This window comes from Marmota flaviventris, chromosome 19 (assembly GCF_047511675.1).
Source record: "Marmota flaviventris isolate mMarFla1 chromosome 19, mMarFla1.hap1, whole genome shotgun sequence".
Lineage (NCBI taxonomy): Eukaryota > Metazoa > Chordata > Mammalia > Rodentia > Sciuridae > Marmota > Marmota flaviventris.
In genome coordinates, this window is record NC_092516.1 from 21,490,413 (window position 1) to 21,513,851 (window position 23,439).

Here is a 23,439-nt window from a genome sequence, read left to right on the forward strand (position 1 = left end):
TCTACAGTTTTGCCATCCCCCTTGGGAGTCCTGAGTGGGACCTCACGGCCTCCCACGCCAACCCTGTCCCTGAAGCCGGCCCCACCTGCCCCAGTTCGTCTGAGCCCCGTCCCACCCCCAGGCTCCTCCAGCCTGTTGAAGCCCCTTACAGTGCCGCCAGGCTATACCTTCTCTCCTGCTGCTGCAACAACCACCTCTACCACTACGGTGACTGCTACCACCACATCAGTGCCAGCTCCAAATCCTGCACCACAGCGCCTGATCCTGTCTCCTGATATGCAGGCCCGTCTGCCCTGTAAGTTCCTAGGACTCTGGTGGTGAGGGACTTGAGATGGGAGGAAGATTTATATTTGAGGGAATGAGAGAATAAAAGATATGTTAGGTGTTTTGTCAGACACTGGTAAATCATGAGTAAGACTCCTTAAGGAGTTTACAGTCTGGTCGGGGAGGTGACCATGGGTAGGTAAATAGTGATAAGCCTACCAATAAAGTTTTGTGGGGCTAGCAATATAGTTCATTGATAGTCTTGATTAGTGTGCCTAAGGCACAAGGCCCTTTTATCCACAGTACTGCAAAACAAAATACAAAAAACAACAAAAACTGAGGGTAAAAGGACATGATCAATTCAGTCTTGATAGTGTGCCATTAGAGAATATAAAGAAAATTGTTAACCAAATAAGTCGGATTGGAAGAATCAGTACCTCAAAAACCAAAAGGCTGTAAGTGGGGCCTTCGGTTGTTTGGACATGGTAAATTGGGGAGAAATTAGAGACTTATTTGTGTATGTGCTTCAGGGGGTTCTGAGAAATGATGTTGAACAATGTGAACCCTGTGAACAATATGACCTTCTCTATTTGTAGCAGGTGAAGTTGTCAGCATTGGGCAGTTGGCTTCACTGGCACAACGTCCAGTGGCAAGTGCTGGGGGAAGCAAACCTCTCACCTTCCAAATCCAGGGCAACAAGCTCACTTTGACTGGTGCCCAGGTGCGCCAGCTTGCTGTGGGGCAGCCCCGCCCGCTGCAAAGTAGGTAAAACCCACCCCCTGTCCTGCCCTTTTCCTTCTCTTCTCTGTCCCTTGTTTTTGTGGCTCTTTTTAGATGTCAGCCTTTATGTTTCTTTTTCTAGCTTTTAGTTGGTGGGGCCAAGGGGAATGGTTGGAAAAGGGGTCTTTTGATTAAAAATAGGAAAAAGGTCCTTCTAAAGACATAATTCCCTGTTTTTTCCCTTTCTTGCTCTTGCCTCGGCCCTCCTGATAGCTGCTTCTCTCTCTTTCTCTTTTCCCTTAACCCAGGGAATGTGGTGCACTTGGTGTCAGCAGGGGGGCAGCACCACCTCATCAGCCAGCCTGCCCATGTGGCCCTCATCCAGGCCGTGGCCCCGACCCCTGGCCCCACCCCTGTCTCTGTGCTGCCTTCTTCGACCCCCAGCACCACCCCTGCCCCCACTGGCCTCAGCCTTCCGCTTGCTGCTAACCAGGGTGAGGCTCCTGGCCTTCTTACTTAGCCCTTGCTGGCCTTGGTCCTTCCAGACGTGTCCTGGGCTATTGTCTGTCCAGCCTTCCCTTGTTGTTTTCCCTTGCCAGCATCTTCAGTATCTGTCTGCCACCCTCTCCTGCCCCTATTGGGGACTTCTTCCATCCTTTGGGTCTCTTGTTTTTTTTCTACCTTCCTCTCAATGTAGCTTCCTCTTGCAGTGCCACCATCCATGGTGAATAACACAGGCGTGGTGAAGATCGTAGTGAGACAAGCCCCTAGGGATGGACTGACTCCTGTTCCACCACTGGCACCAGCACCCAGGCCTTCGAGTTCTGGGCTTCAAGCTGCATTGACTCCACGCCCCACATTAAGCCCTGGTCGGCTATCCACACCAACCCTGGGTACTGCCCGGGCCCCCATACCTGCGCCCACTCTGGTGAGGCCCCTTCTCAAGCTGGTCCACAGTCCTTCGCCTGATGTCAGTGGTGAGTCCAGATTACTGATGCTAGGAATAGAGATTGAAGGTTTCTTGGTCACAACAGAGCTCCTTGTTATCAGCATGCTATCTTAATTTGCACTGGGCTCCAGAGTGGGCTGCCCAAGCCCTAACTTAATTCCAAGATAAATTTATTGCCTTTTGAAGGAGAGGAAATAAAGTTGTCCTGTTCTTTTGGTGTTATGTTGTGGGAGTGGTGGCCTTCTGGGAAATAGGTTTAAGTTTTGGGGTAAGAAATCAGGAAAGTAATTTTAGAGCTAACTTGTCCTCTGTCTCCACAGCTTCAGCACCCGGAGCTGCTCCCATGACCATCTCTTCTTCTCTCCATGTGCCATCCTCACTTCCTGGGCCAGCCTCTTCTCCAATGCCAATTCCCAATTCCTCTCCCCTAGCTAGTCCTGTGCCCTCTACAGTTTCAGTTCCACTGTCATCTTCACTCCCCATCTCTGTTCCTACCACACTTCCCACCTCAGCCTCAACTCCACTAACCATCCCCATTTCAGCCCCCTTGCCTGTTTCGGCTTCAGGCCCAGCTCTCCTGACCAATGTGACTCCAGCACTGGCACCCGTTGTTTCAGTGTCTCCTGGACCTCCCTCTTTGGCACCAGCTGGGGCTTCCCCAACAGCATCAGCCTTGACTCTAGGTTTGGCTACAACTCCAGCCCTGTCCCCACCTCAGACACCTGGTCACCCTTTGTTGTTGGCTCCCACCTCTTCACATGTTCCAGGGTTAAACTCATCCGTGGCCCCAGCATGTTCCCCTGTCCTGGTGCCAGCTTCAGCTCTGGCCAATCCCTTTTCGGCTGCGCCAAATCCAGCTCCTGCTCAGGCTTCCCTTCTGGCTCCAGCACCTTCTGCATCTCAGGCTTTAGCCACCACTCTGGCTCCTATGGTGGCTCCACAGACAGCAATCCTGGGTCCTCCAGCTCCTTCTCTGGCTCCTCTTCCAGTCCTGGCTCCATCACCAGGTACTGCTCCGGTCCTGGCTCCACCGCAGACTCCAGTTCCAGTTATGGCTCCAACACCAACGCCAGGAACCCCATTAGTCTCATCCTCACTGGTGCCAGCTCCACCTTCTGTGTTGGCTTCATCATCAACTCAAACTATGGTACCAGCCCCCGTTCCATCACCTCTCTCAAGCCTGGCTTCTACACAGACACTGGCTCTAGCCCCAGCTTTAGCATCCACTCTGGGTGGCTCGTCTCCATCTCAGACACACTCTTTAGGAACAGGGAACCTTCAAGGGCCCTTTCCAGCCCAGACATTATCATTGACTCCAGCATCATCCCTGGTACCTACTCCAGCCCAGACACTGCCTTTGGCACCAGGAACACCACTGGGTTCAACTCAGACGTTGTCTCTGGCTCCAGCTTCTCCGATGGGCCTGGCCCCAGCCCACACGCTGACTTTGGCTCCAGCAACATCATCTGCTCCACTCCTGGCCCCAGCTTCAGTGCAGACACTGACTTTGAGCCCTGCCCCAGTTCCTGTGCCCACCCTGGGTCCGGCTGCAGCTCAGACCCTGGCGCTGGCCCCAGCCTCAACACAGGCTCCAGCTTCCCAGGCATCTTCCCTTGTGGTTTCGGCATCTGGTGCCGCTTCCTTGCCTGTCACCATGGTAAACCGGCTGCCTGTTCCCAAGGATGAGCCTGACACACTGACATTGCGCTCTGGTCCCCCCAGTCCTCCCTCCACTGCTACCTCGTTCAGTGGCCCCCGACCTCGACGTCAGCCCCCCCCACCACCTCGTTCCCCTTTCTATCTGGTAAGTTTATTTTCCCAGATAAACACATAGAAAATTGGTTTTCTTTGATGTGTTGGTAAATTGGATAGAACAGAATAATGTCACTTTTAACCTGGTAAATTAGAAAGCCTAGTGTTAATGTAGCAAGTGCTTGAGTGACATTTGGGCAAGTCCCTACTCTTTCTTGGGTTTGTACCCTTATCTGTAAAGTGGGAATGTTAATTCATGTCCTACCATTCTCAGTGGTGAGTAAGGACCAAGGGGTAGAGGTTTGGTTGTTGCTTGCTCATTTTTTTTTCTTTGTCTTTTTGGTGCTGGGGATTGAATCCAAGGCTTCATGCATGCTAAGCATGTGCTGTACCACTGAGCTATATCCCTACCCTTTGAATGTGTTTTATTTATTTTTATTTTTTTGTGGGAGGGTCTCACTGCATTGCACAGGCTAGCCTTGAACTCCTGGTCTCAAGAGATCCCTCTTCCTGAGTTTCCCTAGTAACTGGGACTACAGGTGCACATTTATCACACTTGGCTCTTTGAATGTAACTTCCCCCCAAACTCCCTCCTGTACTGGGAGTTAAACCCAAGATTGCCTCATGCATGTTAGGCAAACCCTCTGCCAGGGCTGGGGATGTAGCTCAGTGGTAGCACACTTGACTAGCATGCATGAGGCCTTGGGTTCAGTCTCCAGTACCACAAAAATAAAACAAGCACTCTATCACTGGTCCGTGGTTCTTCAGAAAGAGATTTTGCACCCCTTAGCCACCCAACCCCTCCCTTGCTCTAATCCCAAGACGACCATTGATTTATTATTTCTTTTTATGTTTGCCTTTGGACTCATATATATACACTTTTGAAATGACTTCTTTCTCTTAGCATGATGTTTTTGAGAGTCACCTGTGTTGTTGCATATGTTAGTATTTTGTTTCTTTTTATTGTTGAATAATATCCCTTTGTATGGATATACTACATTTTATGCATTCATTCATCAATTGATGGAGACTTCAGATTATTTGTTTTGCTGTTTTAAATAATGCTTCTATGACTATTTCATATGCAAGTTTTTGTATGAACATAGGTTTTTAGTTTTTCTTAGATATAGATTAAGGAAAAGAATTGCTAGTTATATGGTAACTGTTTAACTGTTTTGAGGAATTGCCAAAGTGGCTACACTGTTTGATATTCTTACCCGCTGTCTGAGAGTTTCAATTTCTCCACATTTTCACCAACATTTACTTTTTTTTTTAAAATTACAGCCATCCTAGTGGGTTTGAAGTGGAATCTCATTGTGTTTTTGATTTACATTTCCCTGTTGGCTAATGCTGAGCATCTTTTCATGTGGTTTTTGGCCATTTGTGTATCTTTGAAGAAATACCTATTCAGATCTTTTGGCATTTTTAAATAGAGAATTTGACTTAATATTGAGTTGTAAAAATTCTTTTAATATTCTGGTTGCAAGTCCCCTTTCAAATGTCTGGTTTGCAAATATTTTCTTTTGCTACTGTTTTTCCCTCTATTAGGACATTTTTCATTCCTCACTTAGTACCTCAAGCTAAGGAATAAAGCTTAAGATAACAGTCAGAAAGAAATATTTGGGGCACTGCACTGCTTTTTCAAGAACAGATACTGTTCATTTTATGTGGATCTTAATAGTTTCAATGAAGACATTAATTATGCAAATGTAAAACTACAAGCATGGTAAGTGCTTTTACAAAGGAGAATTAAGGTGGTTTTATAGACTGTGAAACTGGAAGCCACAGAGATGAAAAAAAATTGAATCAAAGTCATACAGGTCTTGTGAATGTTGGGATGCCTTTTTTCCTCTCCTGGATATATGGTTAGCAGTTTCTATCCTACCCCATTTCATTCCGGTTCTTGGCAAAAATCTGCTGTGGATTTGATTAACCTGTTTGTTTCTGGGTCAGTGATTTGAAGAAGGCTTCTTTTTTTTTTTTTATGGTGCTGGGGATTGAACCCAGGGCCATGTGCATGTGAGGCCTGGGCTATATCCCCAGCCCAAGGCTTTTTTTATTATTATTATTTTTTCAGTGCTGGGATTGAACATGCTAAGCAGGTGTTTCACTACTGAGCCACACCCCCAGCCCAAGGAAGCCTTCTAATGTTTTGGACCCATAAGAAGATGAATTGAGTTCAGTGTTACATAGGAAAGTTCTCACAAATCATCCGTGTTACAATCTGTTGGATATTCAGATCTTAATTTTGAATATTCAGGCATTCTGCTTTGGTAGCATACAAGGGAAGATGAGTTATCTTTTGTAGAGAGAGATTTATTTTATGTAACATTAAGAAAGGAATACTTGTCATTAACAGCTTGGATAACTTCAAAAAGTATAGTATAACTTTTTGGATCTCATGGTTTCTGTTTCCACTTGGGAAGAACTATCAGGTTTTCTGTAATTTTTTTTTTTTTAATGAACTCTTGAGGATACTGATTACTTTCTCGGTTTTGTTCCCATCCCTAGGAGTCTCTGGAGGAAAAGCGGAAGCGGCAGAGGTCTGAACGCCTGGAACGGATTTTCCAACTTAGTGAGGCTCATGGGGCCCTGGCACCTGTGTATGGGACTGAAGTCCTGGATTTCTGTACCCTGCCCCAACCTGTTGCCAGCCCCATCGGCCCTCGTTCTCCTGGCCCCAGCCACCCCACCTTTTGGACTTATACCGAGGCTGCCCACCGGGCTGTACTGTTTCCCCAGCAGCGACTAGACCAGCTGTCAGAAATCATTGAGAGGTTGGCAGGGCTAAGTGCTAATGGGGAGTGGATATACAGGTTAGGGCTGGTGAAGGTGCTAACTTCTGGGATTTTTCAGAGTCCCATTTTTTACACTGCTTGCCTTCTTCCTTTTCACAGGTTCATCTTTGTCATGCCTCCTGTGGAGGCACCTCCCCCTTCCCTGCATGCCTGCCACCCACCTCCTTGGCTGGCTCCTCGGCAGGCAGCCTTCCAGGAGCAATTGGCCTGTGAGCTCTGGCCCCGGGCTCGTCCTTTGCACCGTATTGTATGTAACATGCGCACCCAGTTCCCTGACTTGAGACTCATCCAGTATGATTGCGGTGAGTTCATTGGCTAGTGCAGGACCGTTGACCTCTTATAGCAGTACTGTTACATCAGAGGACTACCACACATGTCCCTCAGAATTTCTGTGCATTATACAGAAAAACCTGCCACATTATAGGCAGTTTTTTAGATTATGCTTATAAGCAAAATGGAGAATTGTAGGCTCTTTGATGGATTTATGGCATTCATGAATTTAACTTCCTTGAAAGTATGTGCTGCTATTTCATTTATGCTCACAGTGATTGTTTTGTGAACATTTATCATTATTTGGGACCCAATATTGAGTGAGTCTACATAGCATAGTTTTTAAATTTATGGGGAAAAGGTATTTGGTGGTAAATAATTTGCCAGGTATGGTTGGCATACACCTATAATCCAGCAACTTGGGAAAACTAAAGCAGGAGAATCACAAGTTTGAGGCCAGCCTTAGCAACTTAGTGAGACCCTGTCTCAAAAATAAGAATTGGGGATATAGCTCAGTGCTCCTGGGTTTAATTCCTAGTACCAAAATAAAAAATAACAATTCATTTTGATTTGAGAAGAGGAAAGGACCTTTGTATTGGATAGAATGCATTTGACTGCAAGTAAAAATCAACTAAGAGTGAATTAAACCACAGGAGCATTTACTGTTTAATGAGAAATGTTGGTGTGTTTTTGGTTCAGCAGCTTACTATCTTCACTGATCCTAGGACCTTTTAATCTTTCTACCTTGCCTACCATCCTTGGTTTTTATCTTTTTATTCTGCTTGTTTCTTCAAGTTATTGAGATGACTTTTATTGCTCCAGGTAGCTTAGCAGTCCTCTAAACAGAAATTAAGGGTTTGAAGTAAAAACACTTATTTCTAGTGAGTCGTTTTTTTTTGGAGTAGGGGGAAGGCCCTGTCAGGTGACTTTACTTCATAACACATGGTTCATACTGAGCCACGTAAACAGGGCAATCACTGACAAAGGTGAACAGCAAAGAACAACCATGGTTTATTTAGACCAATCATGATTTATTTTCTGTGGTTGGATTGGGGCTTGCAACCCCTGGGATCAAAGAATCTCTGCCAGGTGTCCACAGTGTTTATCAGGTTCTATTCCAAAAAATGGCTGTTGAACCATAGTGATTAGTTTCTGCCATAAATCTGGAGATATTTTTATAAGAACATATTTGGAGATTTCCTTTATCTTAGAATGTAAGAAAACGAGAATTTTTATTCGTATATATGCAATAAATGTTTTTTTGGGGGGTGGTGGAGTACCAGGGATTGAACTTGGGTGCTTAACCACTGAGCCACATCCCCAGTCTTTTTTTTTTTTTTAACTTTTGAAAAAAAATGTTATTGGGCTTGGGTTGTAGCTCAGTGGTAGAGTGCTCATCTAGCACATGTGAGGCCCTGGGTTCAATCCTCAGCACCACATTAAAAAATAGGTATTAAATTTTTTTTTTTCTTTCTTTTTTTTTTTTTTTGAGTCAGGGTCTCACTAAGTTGCCTAGGGCCTTGCTAAGTTGTTGAGGCTGGCTTTGACCTTGTGATCCTCTTGCCTTAGCCTTGAGCTGCTGATATTACAGGCATGTGCCACTGTGCCCAGCTCAATAAATATTTTCCTAAACACATTTTAAACATTTGAAACCAGAGAGATGAATTGAAGCCCTTTGTTAAAAGTGGTAAAACTGGCCAGGTGCAATGACACATGCTTGTAATCCCAGCAGCTCGGGAGGCTGAGGCAGGAGGAATGGGGAGTTCAAAGCCAGCTTTAGCAACTTAGCAAGGCCTTGAGCAACTCAGCAAGACCCTGCCTCTAAATATAAAAAAAGGCCTGGGAATATGGCTGAGTAGTTGGTGGCTTAGTGCCTCCTCCTGAGCTGGTGACATATGCCACCATACCTGGCTACCCTTGATTACCTCTTAACCACAGCCTTGAGTATTCTGCCATTCTAGCTTGTAGCTAGTTCCTTGTAACCCTTCATATTTCTTCAGGAAAGTTGCAAACCTTGGCAGCACTGTTGCGGCAGCTCAAGGCAGAGGGCCACCGGGTACTCATCTTCACCCAGATGACCCGAATGCTGGATGTTTTAGAGCAGTTTCTCACCTACCATGGCCACCTCTACTTGCGTCTGGATGGGTCTACTAGAGTTGAACAGAGACAGGTAACCCAGGCATCTGTAGTCTTTTAGAGGCTCTTCAGCATCTGTCTCTTTTTCCTAAGCCTTGGGCTTCTAGAAGGGGCCCTCCTAAACCTTAGAGATTTTGGGGGAGATAAGTTTCCCAATACCATCTTTTTCTCCTTTCCCTCTAGGCCTTGATGGAACGGTTCAATGCAGACAAACGCATATTCTGCTTCATCCTTTCGACTCGAAGTGGGGGTGTGGGCGTGAACCTGACAGGAGCAGACACTGTTGTTTTTTATGACAGCGACTGGAATCCCACCATGGATGCTCAGGCCCAGGATCGTTGTCATCGGATTGGCCAGACTCGAGATGTCCACATCTATAGGTATTACCTAGTCTTCTCTTACTTTACTTTTTTTTCTGAGAGAGGGTTACTTTGATATATTTGGCTGTTTATACCTGGCCTCCATCTCCTAGACTTATCAGTGAACGGACAGTGGAAGAAAACATCCTAAAAAAGGCAAATCAGAAGAGAATGTTGGGAGACATGGCCATTGAGGGAGGCAACTTCACAACAGCCTATTTTAAACAGGTACAGAGTAAGATCTTTCGGCATAAGCAGAAGAAATTGCTCTGCCAGTAGGAACTCCTCCTGCTTATTAAAGAGTTGCTGCTTTGGTCTTCACAGACTACTTTTCACCTAGTGGCACCTCTGATATTTTGGGGAGCTATCAGCCTCTCAGTTGTAGACCTAGGACTAGCATTCTCTTGGCTGACACTTTTCCTTCTGTCCAATAGCAGACCATCCGAGAGCTGTTTGATATGCCTCTAGACGAGCCATCTGGCTCATCTGTATCCTCTGCCCCCGAGGAGGAAGAGGAGACTGTGGCCAGCAAGCAAACCCATATTCTGGAGCAGGTGAAAAAAGAGTGGGCAATCCTAAAATAGAGCTATGGCTTGAAGTATAACTTGTCTTTTATAAGTATGTTGACTTTGGGGGAAAGAATTGTTTCTGTTGCTTTCCAGACTATAGTCAGCCTTTGATAGTTTTAAGTTAATTAAGTTCACATTATCTGATAAGGAAAAAAAAAGAAAAACAGGATTTGTAGTTCTGAGTCCTAGGTTTGTGTTCCAGCAATGCTGTCACTTTTTTTATTTTTGAAATAGGAGTCTTGCTGTGTTTCCCAAGCTGTTCTTAAACTTTGGGCTCAAGCTATCTTCCTGCTTCAATGGTAGTGCTTCTTAATTGCATTTATTAAGCCAAATCACAAATTACTCTTTTGAGCCTTACTTTCTACCTATTGTGAATGGGAAGGAAATAGTAACTTTTAGGATTGAGTGATGTAGTGCATGTAAGAAGTACCTTGTAAATGATGCAAAACTCTGTTTTCTAAGCATTGAAGCATAACAGAGTCTCTTAGAAAGGTTTTTTTGTTTTTTAAATAATATTCTTATCTGGCTGGGTGTGGCAACGCACACCTATAATCCCTGTGGCTCTGGAGGCTGAGGTCTGAGGATCATGAGTTCAAAGGCAGCCTCAGCAAAAGCGAGGCACTAAACAACTCAGTGAAACCCTGTCTCTAAGTAAAATGCAAAATAGGACTGGGGATGTGGCTGGTGGTTAAGTGCCCCTGAGTTCAATCCCTGGTACCCAAAAAAGGAAAAAAAAATAGTATAGAGCACTATACCATTGGATTACATCCCCCACCCTACCCCCTTTTTTAAAAAAATATATTTTTAGTTATCAATGGATCTTTAATTTTTTTAAATTTATTTTTATGTGGTACTGAGAATCGAACCCAGTGGCTCACACATGCTAGGCAAATGCTCTACCACTGAGCCCCATCCCCAACCCTTTTTTTAAATTTTGAAACAGGTTCACACTAAGTTGCCAGGCTGGTATCAAGCTTCTGATCCTCCTGTCTTAGCTTCCTGAGTGTCTGGAATTAATAAGTGTGCACCATTGCATGTGGCTGGGAAGGCTTTTGAGGGCTAGGGATGTAGCTCATTGGTAGAGTACTTGGCCTAGCTGTGGGTTCAATTCCCAGCACTGCCAAAATTAAAAAATTATTCCTGGGCCCTAACTCAAAATTTACTAAATTGAAAACTTAACGATGTTGCATCTGAGCATTTTAGTTTTTCAAAGCTCTCCAGATGTAGATAAGTATTTAAAGAATTACAGATATAAAACATTATGGAGGTGTTTTTTTCCCTACCAAGTGTCTTCCCTTCATTGCTGGCTATGCTCTGGGCTCATTCTCTCAGAGGTTTTTGGAGTGGTTTCCTTAGATATTCATTGCAAGGAAAGATATGCTTAGTATATTGTCCTGAGGCATCCCAGTGCAAAAAAAAAAAATTATGAGTTTGGCCAGGCATGGTGGCATATGCCTGTAATCTTAATGGCTATGGGGACTGAAGCAGAGGGTTGAGCCTGAGCAATTTAGTGAGACTCTGTCTTAAAATTTTAAAAAAAGGGCCAGGCCCAGTGGTGCATGCCTGTAATCCCAATAGCTCCAGAGTCTAAAGCAGGAGGATCATGAATTCAAAGCCATCCTTTGTAATGGAGAGGCATTAAGCAACTCAGTGAGACCCTGTCTCTAAATAAAAAAATAGGGCTGGGGATGTGGCTCAGTGGTCAAGTGCCCGAGTTCAATACCTGGTACCAAAAAAAGAAAAAAGGCTGGCTGTTCAATCCCAGTACCCCTCCACATACACACACATAAAGTGCTGTTCAAGCCAGGCACAGTGGTGCACACCAGTAATCCCAGTGGCTCACAAGGCTGAGGCAGGAAGATCACGAGTTCAAAGCCAGCTTCAACAATTTAGTGAGGCCCTAAGCAATCCAGTAAGATTCTGTCTCTGAATGAAATATAGAAAAAGGCTGGAGATGTGTGGCTCAATGGTTAAGTGACCCTGGGTTCAATCCCTAGTATCAAAGGGGGGGAAAAAATGCTGTTTAGATCTTTCTGTGACTACTTGTTTGTCTTTGATTAGGCAACTTTGAAGCTGACACCTAAGGAAACAAAGTAGAGTTAAGAGTCTCCCAAAAATAGTTTTCCCTAGTGGAAGAGCTAGTAAAATCTATTCCATCTTAAATGAACCATTTAGTTGCTTTGGTAACTCTTGTGGTCCTAGATGGTTGAATTCTTTTGTGAACCTTGTTTTATGTAAACCTGGCCTCAGATTTTTGCCACAGTTAATTCCTAGGGTGTAAGCTTCTTTAAGTCTTAATGTTTTTTATTTTTATTTTTCCTCTGTACACTCTTTAAAGGCATTGTGTCGGGCTGAGGATGAAGAGGATATCCGTGCTGCCACCCAGGCCAAGGCTGAACAAGTGGCTGAACTTGCAGAATTTAATGAGAATGATGGTTTTCTTGCTGGTGAGGGAGAGGAGGCTGGTCGGCCTGGGGCTGAGGATGAGGAGATGTCCAGGGCTGAGCAGGAGATTGCTGCCCTTGTAGAACAGGTCAGTGTTGAACAGACCCATTAGTTCTTGCCTTCATAAAAGGGACTCAGGACCCTTTTATCTGTCTTCCCTGAAGATAATAGACAAGGGTGCAAGAGCCCAGGTCCTATGTTCATCACTTCTGCTCTTCCCTGCAGCTGACCCCCATTGAGCGTTATGCCATGAAATTTCTGGAGGCCTCACTTGAGGAAGTGAGCCGAGAGGAGCTTAAGCAGGCAGAAGTAAGTATCTCTGGGGGCTGAGACTTCCTGCTGATTTCTATATATTCCTTACTCTACTTGCCTCCTGCTGACCCCCCTTGGGTTCTGTTGTTGGTAGGAACAAGTGGAAGCTGCCCGCAAAGACCTGGACCAAGCCAAGGAAGAGGTGTTTCGCCTACCCCAAGAAGAGGAGGAAGGGCCAGGGGCTGGGGATGAGATTTCCTGTGGGACTGGTGGAGGCAGCCACCGGCGCAGTAAGAAGGTCAAGGCCCCTGAGAGGCCAGGGACTCGTGTCAGTGAGCGTCTTCGAGGAGCTCGGGCTGAAACTCAAGGGGCAAACCACACTCCTGTCACATCTACCCATCATACCCGAATTACCTCCACACCCCCCCGCTGCAGCCCTGCCAGGGAGCGAGTTCCCAGGCCAGCACCTAGGCCTCGACCTGCTCCAGCTTCAGCTCCTGCTGCAATTCCTGCCCCAGTCCCTGCCCCACTTCCTGCCCCAGTCCCTGCCCCAGTCCCTGCCCCAGTCCTTGCCCCAGTACCCATTTCAGCCCCTAATCCAATAGCCATTCTTCCTGTCCATATCATGCCTTCTCCCCCAACTCCTCCACAGATTCCTCCCTCTTGTTCTCCTGCCTGTACCCCTCCTCCTGCTTGCACCTCTCCACCACCTCATACCCCACCACCCACCCAAACCTCTCTCTTAACTCCTTCCTCTCCTCTCCTGCTTGGTTCACCTTCTGTGCCCATCTCTTCCCCGGTCACCAACCTCTCTTTGGGCTTGGGGCCTGAGGCAGAACTCCGTGTACAAGCATTAGCATCTACGGAGTCCCTGGAGCTGGCTGGCATGACCAGTTCTGAGACCTCCCCGCTTCCTCTTGTACCCCCTAAGGATCTGTTGCCAGTTTCTGTTGAGATCATGCCCGTATCTGAGAAGAACCTTCCTCTCATCCCTTCTGCACCTAGCCCAACCTTGGAGGCTGACGGCATCCCCAATGGTCAAGAGCAGGGGGTACCATCTTCTGCTGAGGGGACCATCCTTACAGTGCTGCCTGATGGTGAGGAGTTGCCCTCGGGTCTGAGAGAGAGCAATGGGCTGGAGCTCCCACCTTCAGCAACATCTGATGAGCCACTTCAGGAGCCACTGGAGGCTGACAGGAACTTGGAAGAGCTGGTAGAAGAAGTTCAGACCCCAACCTCAAGCCCAGAGAAGCCACAAGAACTTGCTGCACCTGAGGTCACAGCCCCATCAACCTCATCTTCAGCCACCTCCTCTCCTGAGGGTCCTTCACCTGCCCGGCCCCCTCGTCGTCGCACCAGTGCTGATGTAGAAATTAGGGGTCAGGGGGCTGGTCGTTCAGGGCAACCACCAGGCCCCAAAGTGCTTCGCAAGCTTCCAGGACGGCTAATAACTGTGGTGGAAGAAAAGGAACTTGTGAGGCGAAGGCGACAGCAGCGGGGAACTGCCAGCACCCTAATACCTGGGGTCTCTGAGACTAGTGCCAGCCCAGGAAGCCCATCTACCCGCAGCTTGTCGGGGCCAGAATCCTCACCTCCCACCAGTGGGCCCTGTGAAGCTGCTCCCTCATCCTCACTGCCTACACCAACCCAGCCACCCTTCATAGCTCGTCGTCACATTGAGCTGGGAATGACTGGTGGGGGCAGCCCAGAGAATGGAGAAGGGGCACTGCTTGCTATCACTCCACCTGCTGTGAAACGTCGGAGGGGAAGGCCCCCCAAGAAGAACAGGTCTCCAGCAGATGCCGGGAGAGGGGTGGAGGAGGCACCCTCATCCACCTCTAAGGGAACAACCAATGGGGCTGACCCAGTTCCTGGAGCTGAGACCTTTATTGTTGCGGAGCCTGTCTTGGAGCCTCAGCTTATTCCTGGGCCCCAGCCTCTTGGACCCCCACCAATTCACAGACCAGAGCCCATCATCCTGTCACCTGTGGAGAAAAGAAGGCGTGGGCGGCCCCCTAAGGCACGGGATTTGCCCATCCCTGGGACTATGTCCTCTCCAGGGGATGGCAATTTAGAGAGCCGGACACAGCCACTCCCACCACCGTTGCCACCACCCCTACCACTTTTATCCTGTCCCACTGCTACTGTCGCCAACACTGTCACCACCGTCACCATTTCAACATCCCCACCCAAGCGAAAGCGGGGCCGACCTCCCAAGAATCCACCATCACCTCGGCCCAGCCAACTTCCTGTTTTGGACCGTGACAGCTCTTCTGTCCTTGAGAGCTGTGGATTAGGGAGGCGTCGGCAAGCCCAGGGCCTCGGGGAGAGTGAGGGTAGTTCTTCTGATGAGGATGGAAGCCGCCCCCTTACCCGCCTGGCCCGCCTGCGGCTGGAAGCTGAGGGAACGCGGGGACGGAAAAGTGAAGGGTCCATGGTGGTGGCTGTAATTCAGGATGACCTGGATTTAGTAGATAGTGGGCCAGGCGGATTAGAATTGACACCTCCTGTGGTTTCATTAGCCCCAAAACTGCGCTCAACCCGGCTGCGTCCAGGGTCTCTAGTTCCCCCACTAGAGACTGAGAAGGTGCCTCGCAAACGGGCGGGGGCCCCAATTGGTGGGGGTCCTGGGCTGGCAAAGCGGAGCCGTCTACAGCCTCCAAGTCCCCTGGGGCCTGAGGGTTCAGTAGAGGAGTCTGAGGCTGAAGCCTCAGGTGAGGAGGAAGAAGGGGATGGGACCCCACGGCGCCGGCCTGGCCCCCGCAGGCTTGTTGGGACCACCAACCAAGGGGACCAGCGCATCCTGCGCAGCAGTGCCCCTCCCCACCTATCTGGCCCTACCATTAGTCACAGAGGCCGAAAGGCCAAGACGTGAGCGGGCTGCCCCTCCACCTAGGCTTTCCACCATGGCTGCTCTCCCTCCATGACCAGGCCTGACTCTGTTAACCACTACTTGAAGTCTTTTGAGGGGGAAAGCCTCCAGGGAGATGTAAGGGCCTTCTCCCTTCTTTCCACCAAAGTAGGGGGTAGGCAACTGGTTGTCATGGAAATGGGGCTCATCACAATCCCCCTTCCCTTCCACCCCACATGGCTGGGCAGTGTTAAGGGTGGCAAGATAGTCTGTCCCCACCCCCTTGTACTTGATTCCCCAGCTATCTTCACAGCCCCACACCCTTAGGGGAAGGGGGATGGGGCTTCTCTACAATGAGTTTTTTTTTTTTTCTTTTTTCTTTTTCTTTTTTTTTTTTTTTAAGAAGAAAAAAAATAATAAACTTAGTTTCTGTACGAGCATCCGCGTAAGGAGGCTTCTGATTTTCTGGTCTGGTGGAGGGTTGGGTGGGAACTTGGGCATCATTTTTTCTACTCTTGCTCTTGGGAAGACCCTCATATTTAACTGATCTCTAAACCAGGATTGTATATCTTTAAGGCAGAAAACACCCTCAAGAGGAGGAAAGATAAGCAAATCTGATTTGGCAGGGTGTGTTTCCAAAAAATATCTCAGTTTAAGTCACTCAGACACACTTCCTCTCTCCTCTCCCTTCTGTCCCCTTGGCTCTTGGCCTTTCCCTCAGCTTTCTCCAATGCCTCACCTTTTCCCTTCTTTTAACCCTCTTGCTTAGGTGCTTCCTTTCCTTTCACAAAAAAGCAGGTATCCTACTTCCACTTGCTTCACCCCTGGCCCTCTCCTCCTCTCCTCCTAGCCAAACTGGTTTGAGTCAGCCACACCCCCTTCTCAGCTCCTGGGGCTATTCAGATGGTGGCTGGCCACCCTACCCCACCCCTGGGCTTGGCTTGGAGCCCTGAGTCAGCTCTACCGCCCAAGCCAAATCAAACCTGAGGCAGGAGCCGAAACTCACAGTCCCTCAAGACTTATAGCCAGGTAAGAGCCCCTGTTCATGTTTACATTTCTGATCTGGACACCTTGGCCCCTTGGGTTCTTCTCCCGCTGCTGACTTGGCATCTGTGTTTTCCTCATCTGACTTTTCTTCAGTACCTATTCCCTTGCAGCTTTGTGACATATCATTTTATTGCTCTCTACTTGTCTTGCCTTTTTCACCCTTTTGTCTTGTTACTATGTGGAACTGTAGGTGGTTTCATTTTGTCCCATCTAAAGGGGAATGATTGAACATTAGGGTGGAAAAGTGGTTGATGCTGGAGCTTTGAGGGCCTGAGAAATAGGGAGGTGAGAAATGAGTAAGTAGGTCATCATTATGCAGGTTTCTGTATGGATAATGAGGTCATTTGGACTCTGTTAATCTGATTGTGTTGTGTGGTTTGGGTTAAAATGGAGAGAGGAGGTGGCAAGGAGGCATAGAAAAGGAGGCCCCAATTTGGGGGAATAAGGTCTTATCTTAAGTTTCTTCAGCTGTGTGGGGGGGGGGAATGTGAATTTTTCCTTTTCCATTCCCAGATGTGAGGTGGTATTTGTTTTGTTTTGCTTTGTTTTTTGGTACTGGGGATTGGACTAGGGCGCAGCACATGCTAAGTAAGCACGTCACCACTGAGCTACATCCCCAGACCCCCCCACACCCTCCTTTTTCAGTCTTTTTATTTTGAGACAGAGTCTGATTTTCCCAGACTGCCTCAAATTTGTGATCCTCTTGTCCCAGTCTCTGGAATAACTAGGATTACAAGTGTGTATGACCAGAACCAGCCAGAATTTTTTTTTTTTTTTTCATGTGAAATTGCAGCTTGCTTGAAGTGGAGTACAGAGTTTAGGGTCCTGCTCTCTGGTTCCTCAATACTCAGAGGCAGCCTCTGGGGAATTTCAGGTGACTTTAGAACCCTTTGAAGTACAGTTTTAAATCACTTAGCCTTAAGCTTTCAAGATTTTGTTTCTTCTGCTTCTAGGTATGCATTTGTCATTTTGCTTCTCCCCACTTGTCAAAACAGTAATATGTTCACACTTGATTGCCTTCAGAGACTTAGAATCTTAAGCTGAAGGAAAAGGATTCTAGCCACACATTTACTTTCCTATTCTGAGTCACTAGAGGAATTTCCCAGTAGGGCAGCATTCCTGAGAGTTGGGCTAGGCCATGAGGACAGCATTCTCTGAGGGGTGGAGTCAGAGCAAGCCAGGCCAGGAGCTCATGTGTTGGGCTTACAAGTACCTTGACTGTATCGCCCACAGGTGATGGAGGACGAGGAGAAGGCAGTGGAGATCATGGTGAGCAACACGGGAGCTGCTCATTCTCCATCCCCCATCCGCTGCTGCTGGCTCCGCCTCCGCTACTTGGCAGCTACTAGCATTATCTGTGGCTGCTCTTGCCTGGGAGTCATGGCTCTTGTGTTTGCCATCAAGGTGAGGAAAGCAATTCCTATGGGAGCAGGGGAGTGGGTATAAGGCAATGGTTTTGTGAATTTGACCTGTCTGTATTGGCTGAACAGTTACTAAATATCTGTTGGTACTTGGGTTTGGGTTAGTGCCAGAATAAGATATAGTTCCTGTTGTCAAAGGACCCATAGTCTAATGAAAAGATGGCAGTGAAAATGGATAATTATTAATAGACTTTAGTTCATCAGTACTGTAATAGAGGAAGCACAGGATATTCTGGGAGCCAGAAGGGGTCTGTGTTTTTGTGTGTCTGTGTCTGTGTCAGAGTAGGTAAGGCTGCCTAGGGGAGGTGACAGGAAAGTAACCCTAAAGGATGAGTGGATAAGAATGAAAGGTCACTCCAGGTAAAGGCAGTAGTGTGTACAAAGGCCTGGACTGTTTGTTCGGCATGGCAGATCCAGTGAGGAATAGTGAGAGAGGAAGCCAGAGGATCCACATTCCTGAGGGCCTCAGATTCTGTGTTTAAGAATTTCGAAAGTACTGGGGAGCCATTTAAAGATTTTTGCAGAGGAGAGTGGCTTGGTATTATTTGTGTTTCAGAAAAATCAGTTCTGAAGGCCTATGTAGAGGGTAAATTGAAATGGGCAAGACTAGGGTCAGCTGAGCAATAATGAGAGCAATCTACAGGAGTCTGGAAGAAACAATGGGGTCTTTGAGAGGGCCTCACCTGCAGATGTACCATTTGTTTTTTCTTTCTTCTTTTTTTTTTTTTTTTTTTTTTTTGCAGTGCTGGGGATTGAACCACCTGGGGTCTTATGTGTCCTAGGCAATGCTCTACCATTGAGCTACACTTACAGACCATACATGTACCTTTTGAAAGGCTACTACTCAGGCTAAATATCATGCTGGAATATTCTCATCCCTAAATGTATTTTAACGGTCAGTATTTTTATTACCATAAGAATTTCTGACTTTCATTAGAGCAAATTTATGAAAAGGATTCTTAATGGTGAAAATGATGATGCCTACTGGGCTATGAGAATGGAATTTGACTGGACATGAGTAAAAAGTCAAGAATTCCAAATTCTGAATGAATCTGAGATGAATAGAAAAGAATAAGAAATGAAAGGATTAAAAAGTGCTTTTCCTGGCAGGTGCAGAGGCTCACACCTATAATCTCAGCTACTCTGGAGGCTGAGGCAGGAGGATCGAAAGTTTGAGGCTAGCCTTGGCAATTTAAGACCCTGTCTTGAAATTTATAAAAGTACTGGTGATGTATCTCAGTGGTAAAGCACCCCTAGGTTCAATCCCCAGTACCAAAAAAAAAAAAAAAAAAAGTACTTTTTCCATGTGTGATTTAGAGAGCTAACAATGGCCACCTTGAAAAGATGGGTACCCTATTTTGTAGAGGAAAGTGAAATATTTGGGTGTGAGGCTTTGAGCTATTATGATGGGGGAGTGGAATGGGGCAATGGGCCATTTTGGGCAGAAACAGGGGGAGAACCTAACCAAGAACCTGCCCCCACAGGCAGAAGAGCGGCATAAGGCAGGCCGGTCCGAGGAGGCAGTACACTGGGGGGCCCGGGCCCGGAGGCTCATCCTGGCCAGCTTTGCTGTCTGGCTTGCTGTCCTTATTCTGGCCCCCCTGCTGCTATGGCTGCTCTCCTACGCCATCGCTCAGGCTGAGTGACCCTGGGTGGCCTCTGCTAAGAGTCAGCTGAGACCTGGATCCAACAGTTTGGTGACAGCAGTGGTCCTTCCTGGCAGGAAGGATGGTATCTCTCCCAAGGGCCTTTGGAAGAGCTCTTTTAGCCCTTTATAAAAGGAGAGCAGCAGCTGAGACTGATGAAGGGAGGTCAGCCTGCTCTGTTCTTTCAGTGCCCTCCACCTTCTATCTCCCTACCCTGCTCCATCCCAGGGCCTCTACCCAGAGGAGGGGTTGAAGACCAGGCCTGATTTTATTAGAATTTGTTTTGTAATAAAAATCTTTTTTGGTGGTAAAATGTTCCTGTCTAATTGTTCTTTCCCTGCTTTCCCTGGGGCCATTGTTGAGAGCCAAACTGGACATCTGACTAATGGCAGAAGGCTGCATATTGCCTCTGGCCTACCTAGGAGCTCCAAGAGAAGGAAATTATTTTTTTCTTCAGAAGTTTCCCTTAGTGGAAAAACCTCCGCTTCTCCCTATACATAAGCAGATACCCTGAGGCCAGAGAGGAAGGGTTAGTAGCAGCAGCTACTATTTATTTATTGAGTACTTAGTGCTGGGCTGTGTTCTAAGCACTTTGTATTTCTTCTTCAGTCCTCAGAATGACTGAATAGCAGGTACCATCATTTTGATTTTATAGTTGAGCATATAGGCATATATTCGCCCAAGGTCACTCAGTCAGTAAATGGCAAGAGCTGGGATTGAACTCAGACAGTTTGAATCCAGAGCTGAGGAATGAAAGGGATGGATGACAGTCACAACAACCCTGTGTATTATTATAATGAGCTTTCATATCCTTTATATTGGACTTCATGATAATAAACATTTTTCAAAGTTGTGAAATATTTCACACAGGAAAGTACCAAAATACACAGCTCAAACTAACACAAAGCAAATATCTGAATAACCACTATTTAGTTAAGAAACTGATCATTGTCAGCACTCCACAAAGCCTTTTCTATCCCTCCCAATCACTACTTCTTCCTTTCTTTTCATAGGTAACTACCATTCTGCATTCTATCAGTGTAGTTAATTTGGCCATGTTTGAACTTTAATAGATGGAATCATATATATATATTTTTTGTCTTAACCTCAACATTATGAGATTCATCAATATTCAGTATAGAGTTTTTTTGTTGTTGTATAGTATTCCTTGTAATGACTATCATAATCAGTTCATTTTCAATGGGATTTTTGGAATGTTTCCAGTTTGGGGATGTTATAAATCATGCTGCTATGGATGTTCTTGTACATGCTTCTTGGAGTATTCGTGCCTTGAGAATGGAATTTTGGGATTACCTCACCATAATTCAGAGACCAGAAGAGCACCTAAAGGAATTAGAAATGTGCACACTGAAGAGAGGAAGGAAGTGCTCTGAGAAGGAAAAATGAAGAGAATTCTTGGTGGCCCCAGAAGTTAGTTTATAACAGTGGGTTGGGTGTGCTAATGCACACCTGTAATCCCAGCAGCTGGGGAGGATGAGGCAGGAGGATCATAAGTTCAAAGCCAGCCTCAGCAATTGAGGTCCGGTCTCAAAAAATAAAAAAGGTTGGGGATGTAGCTCAGTGGTTTAGGGTCCTTGGGTTCAATTCCTGGTACACCCACCCACACACACACAAACACACACACAAAAAGACAATAATGGGTGGCAGTGATTCTCACCCTTGACTTCACAATGGAACCACCTGTGAAGTCTTAAAAAGTACTTAATGCCTTGCCTGAGCTGATTTAATTAGTATGAGGTGCTGCTTTGAATTTTATTGAACTCACTTCATTGATTTCTAAATTGAGAAAGAAGAATAACACATTATATTTTTGTTTCTTTTTCTGTGGTGCTGGGGACTGAATTCAGGGCCTTGTGCATGGTAGGCAAGTGCTCTACCATTGAGCTGCACCTTACAGTCCAGAGTAATAAATTTTAGGAAGATATTTATGGAAATCTTTTTTGAACTAATGTTTGATTAATCAGCAGCTTCAGTTTATTAAAAGAGCCTATTCCATTCTCCCAATGTAATTAAATGATGTCTTGCTGTTTTTTAAAACATTTTTGGAAAACATTTCAAAACAATAAAAGACAAAAACAATAAACTCATGTATATCCTTTACCTAGGCTAATAATTTTTAATATTTCACATTTGCTTTATTGATGAACAATTTGAGGGTAGTTTTTGTTGGTTTTTGGTAATGGGAATTAAATACAGGGACGTTTCTACTAAAGCTATACCTCCAGTCCCCCAGTTGCCAAGTCTGGCTTCTAACTTGCAATCCTCCTGCCTCAGCCTCCCAAATTGCTGGGATTATAGGTGTGTGCCATCTGAGGGTAATGTGAAGACCTTTTATGATCTCCTAAGAAAAATTGCATTTGTTATATAACTACAGTACAATTATAAAAGTCAGAGACGCTAACTTGTATACAGTTCTAATTACAATAGAAAATCTGTAGTCCATGCTAAAACTTGCCAATTTTTCTCAGCAACGTCCTGAGTAGCAATGCATTTCCTGTTTTAGGATCCAGTTGAGAACATTCACTGTTGTCCCTTTTAGTTTCCTTCAGTCTTGGATAGCTCTTCATCCTTATTTTTGTCTTTCATTATGTTTTTGAAGCAAGGCCCCATCACATCAGAAGACCTATCCTGTTGGTTTGTCCTGTTATTGGTGTTAGCATTAACAACTTGGTTAGTGTTAGATTTTGCAAGGTAAAGATTCTTTTGTTTCTTTGTTAAAAAAATCCTTGTTCCTATGTAAATATCCTTTCTGCAGTGAATTTTCACCATGATTTTAATGCCTACTAATTTTGCCCAAATCATGTTATCATGAAACTTGCAAAATGTTGCTGTTCTAACTTTATATCATTCTTTCTAAGTTACTTGGTATTTGACTATAAACAAAATCTGGGGCTGCAAATATAGCTTAATGGTAGAGTGCTTGTCTAGCATGTACATTTATTTATTAACAGATTGTGTTTGTTTTGTGGGGTTTTTTTTTTTTTTTTGCACAGTCCTGGAGATTGAGCCCAAGTTCTCTCACATGTTAAGCATGCAGTCTACCCCTAAGCTACATCCCCAGCCCTTTTTATTTTTTATGATGATGAGGAGGAGGAGTGTGTGTGTGTGTGTGTGTGTGTGTGTGTGTGTGTGTGTGTGTGGTGTTGGGGATTGAACCCAAGGCCTGGGAATGCCAAGCCTCATCTCTTTTTATTCTGAAACAGCCTCATAGAGTTGCTGAGGTTGGCCTCTTAACTTGAAATCCTACTGTTTCAGCTTCCAGAGTATTTTCCCTGGTTTTGACCAGTGGAAACCTCTTAAACATGGTCCTTGTTCCTTTTGATAAGACCACATCTTTCTTTTTTTGGCACTAGAGATTGAACCCAAGGATGCTTAACCACTGAGCCACATCCTCAGCCCTTCTTATTTTTTATTTTGAGACAGGGTCTCACTGAATTGCTTAGGTCCTCGATAAATTGTTGAGGCTGGCTTTGAACTTGCAATCCTTCTGCCTCAACCTCCTGAGCTGCTAGGATTATAGCCCCACCACACCCAGCAAGACCAAATATTATTTTTTTTTTTAATTTTTTTTTTGTTGTTGCACATGGACACAATGCCTTTATTTTGTTTATTTATTTTTATGTGGTGCTTAGGTTTGAACCCAGTGCCTCACACATGCTAGGCAAGTGCTCTACCACTGAGCCATAACCCCAGCCCCCAAATTATTCTTTAGCTACTTGCAGAAATTGTTTCAGATGATTATACTTTTACTGCTGCCACCTGGGTAGTGAGCATTTCTCCCATGGGACTATAATTTAGAAATCAGTATCTAGACACCTGGTGTGCTCATTCTTCTGGGTTATTGCCTATGGTCTTTTCAGAGGCCAGAACTAGAAACATTAAATTTTACTTATTTTAAACCTATTTTTAATCATTCCTCTTTTAACATTTTTAGTCGTA

General features: G+C 45.8%; 2 protein-coding genes across 4 annotated transcripts in view; both read left to right on the forward strand.

The window, feature by feature from the left end:
* Nucleotides 1-15,764, forward strand: part of Srcap (Snf2 related CREBBP activator protein) — a 34,447-nt gene extending 18,683 nt beyond the window's left edge. For 2 of the 3 annotated variants that reach the window (XM_071605468.1, XM_071605469.1), the window contains exons 21-34: nt 8-295; nt 861-1,025; nt 1,293-1,478; nt 1,695-1,961; nt 2,254-3,737; nt 6,197-6,462; nt 6,583-6,785; nt 8,754-8,923; nt 9,073-9,269; nt 9,362-9,476; nt 9,683-9,802; nt 12,156-12,350; nt 12,488-12,571; nt 12,669-15,764. In XM_071605468.1, the coding sequence (XP_071461569.1) occupies nt 8-295; nt 861-1,025; nt 1,293-1,478; nt 1,695-1,961; nt 2,254-3,737; nt 6,197-6,462; nt 6,583-6,785; nt 8,754-8,923; nt 9,073-9,269; nt 9,362-9,476; nt 9,683-9,802; nt 12,156-12,350; nt 12,488-12,571; nt 12,669-15,389 (6,461 nt within the window). In that variant the 3' untranslated portion in view covers nt 15,390-15,764. The remainder of the gene's footprint in view (nt 1-7; nt 296-860; nt 1,026-1,292; nt 1,479-1,694; nt 1,962-2,253; nt 3,738-6,196; nt 6,463-6,582; nt 6,786-8,753; nt 8,924-9,072; nt 9,270-9,361; nt 9,477-9,682; nt 9,803-12,155; nt 12,351-12,487; nt 12,572-12,668) is intronic. The other variant, XM_027948761.2, reaches the window with a different exon arrangement.
* A 74-nt stretch (nt 15,765-15,838) lies between these two features.
* Tmem265 (transmembrane protein 265) lies at nt 15,839-19,792 on the forward strand. Its single transcript, XM_027948788.3, has 3 exons — nt 15,839-16,394; nt 17,646-17,816; nt 19,318-19,792. The coding sequence occupies exons 2-3, from the start codon at nt 17,649-17,651 to the stop codon at nt 19,477-19,479; spliced, it is 330 nt and encodes a 109-aa protein (XP_027804589.1). The 5' UTR covers nt 15,839-16,394; nt 17,646-17,648; the 3' UTR covers nt 19,480-19,792.
* The last annotated feature ends 3,647 nt before the right edge of the window (nt 19,793-23,439 follow it).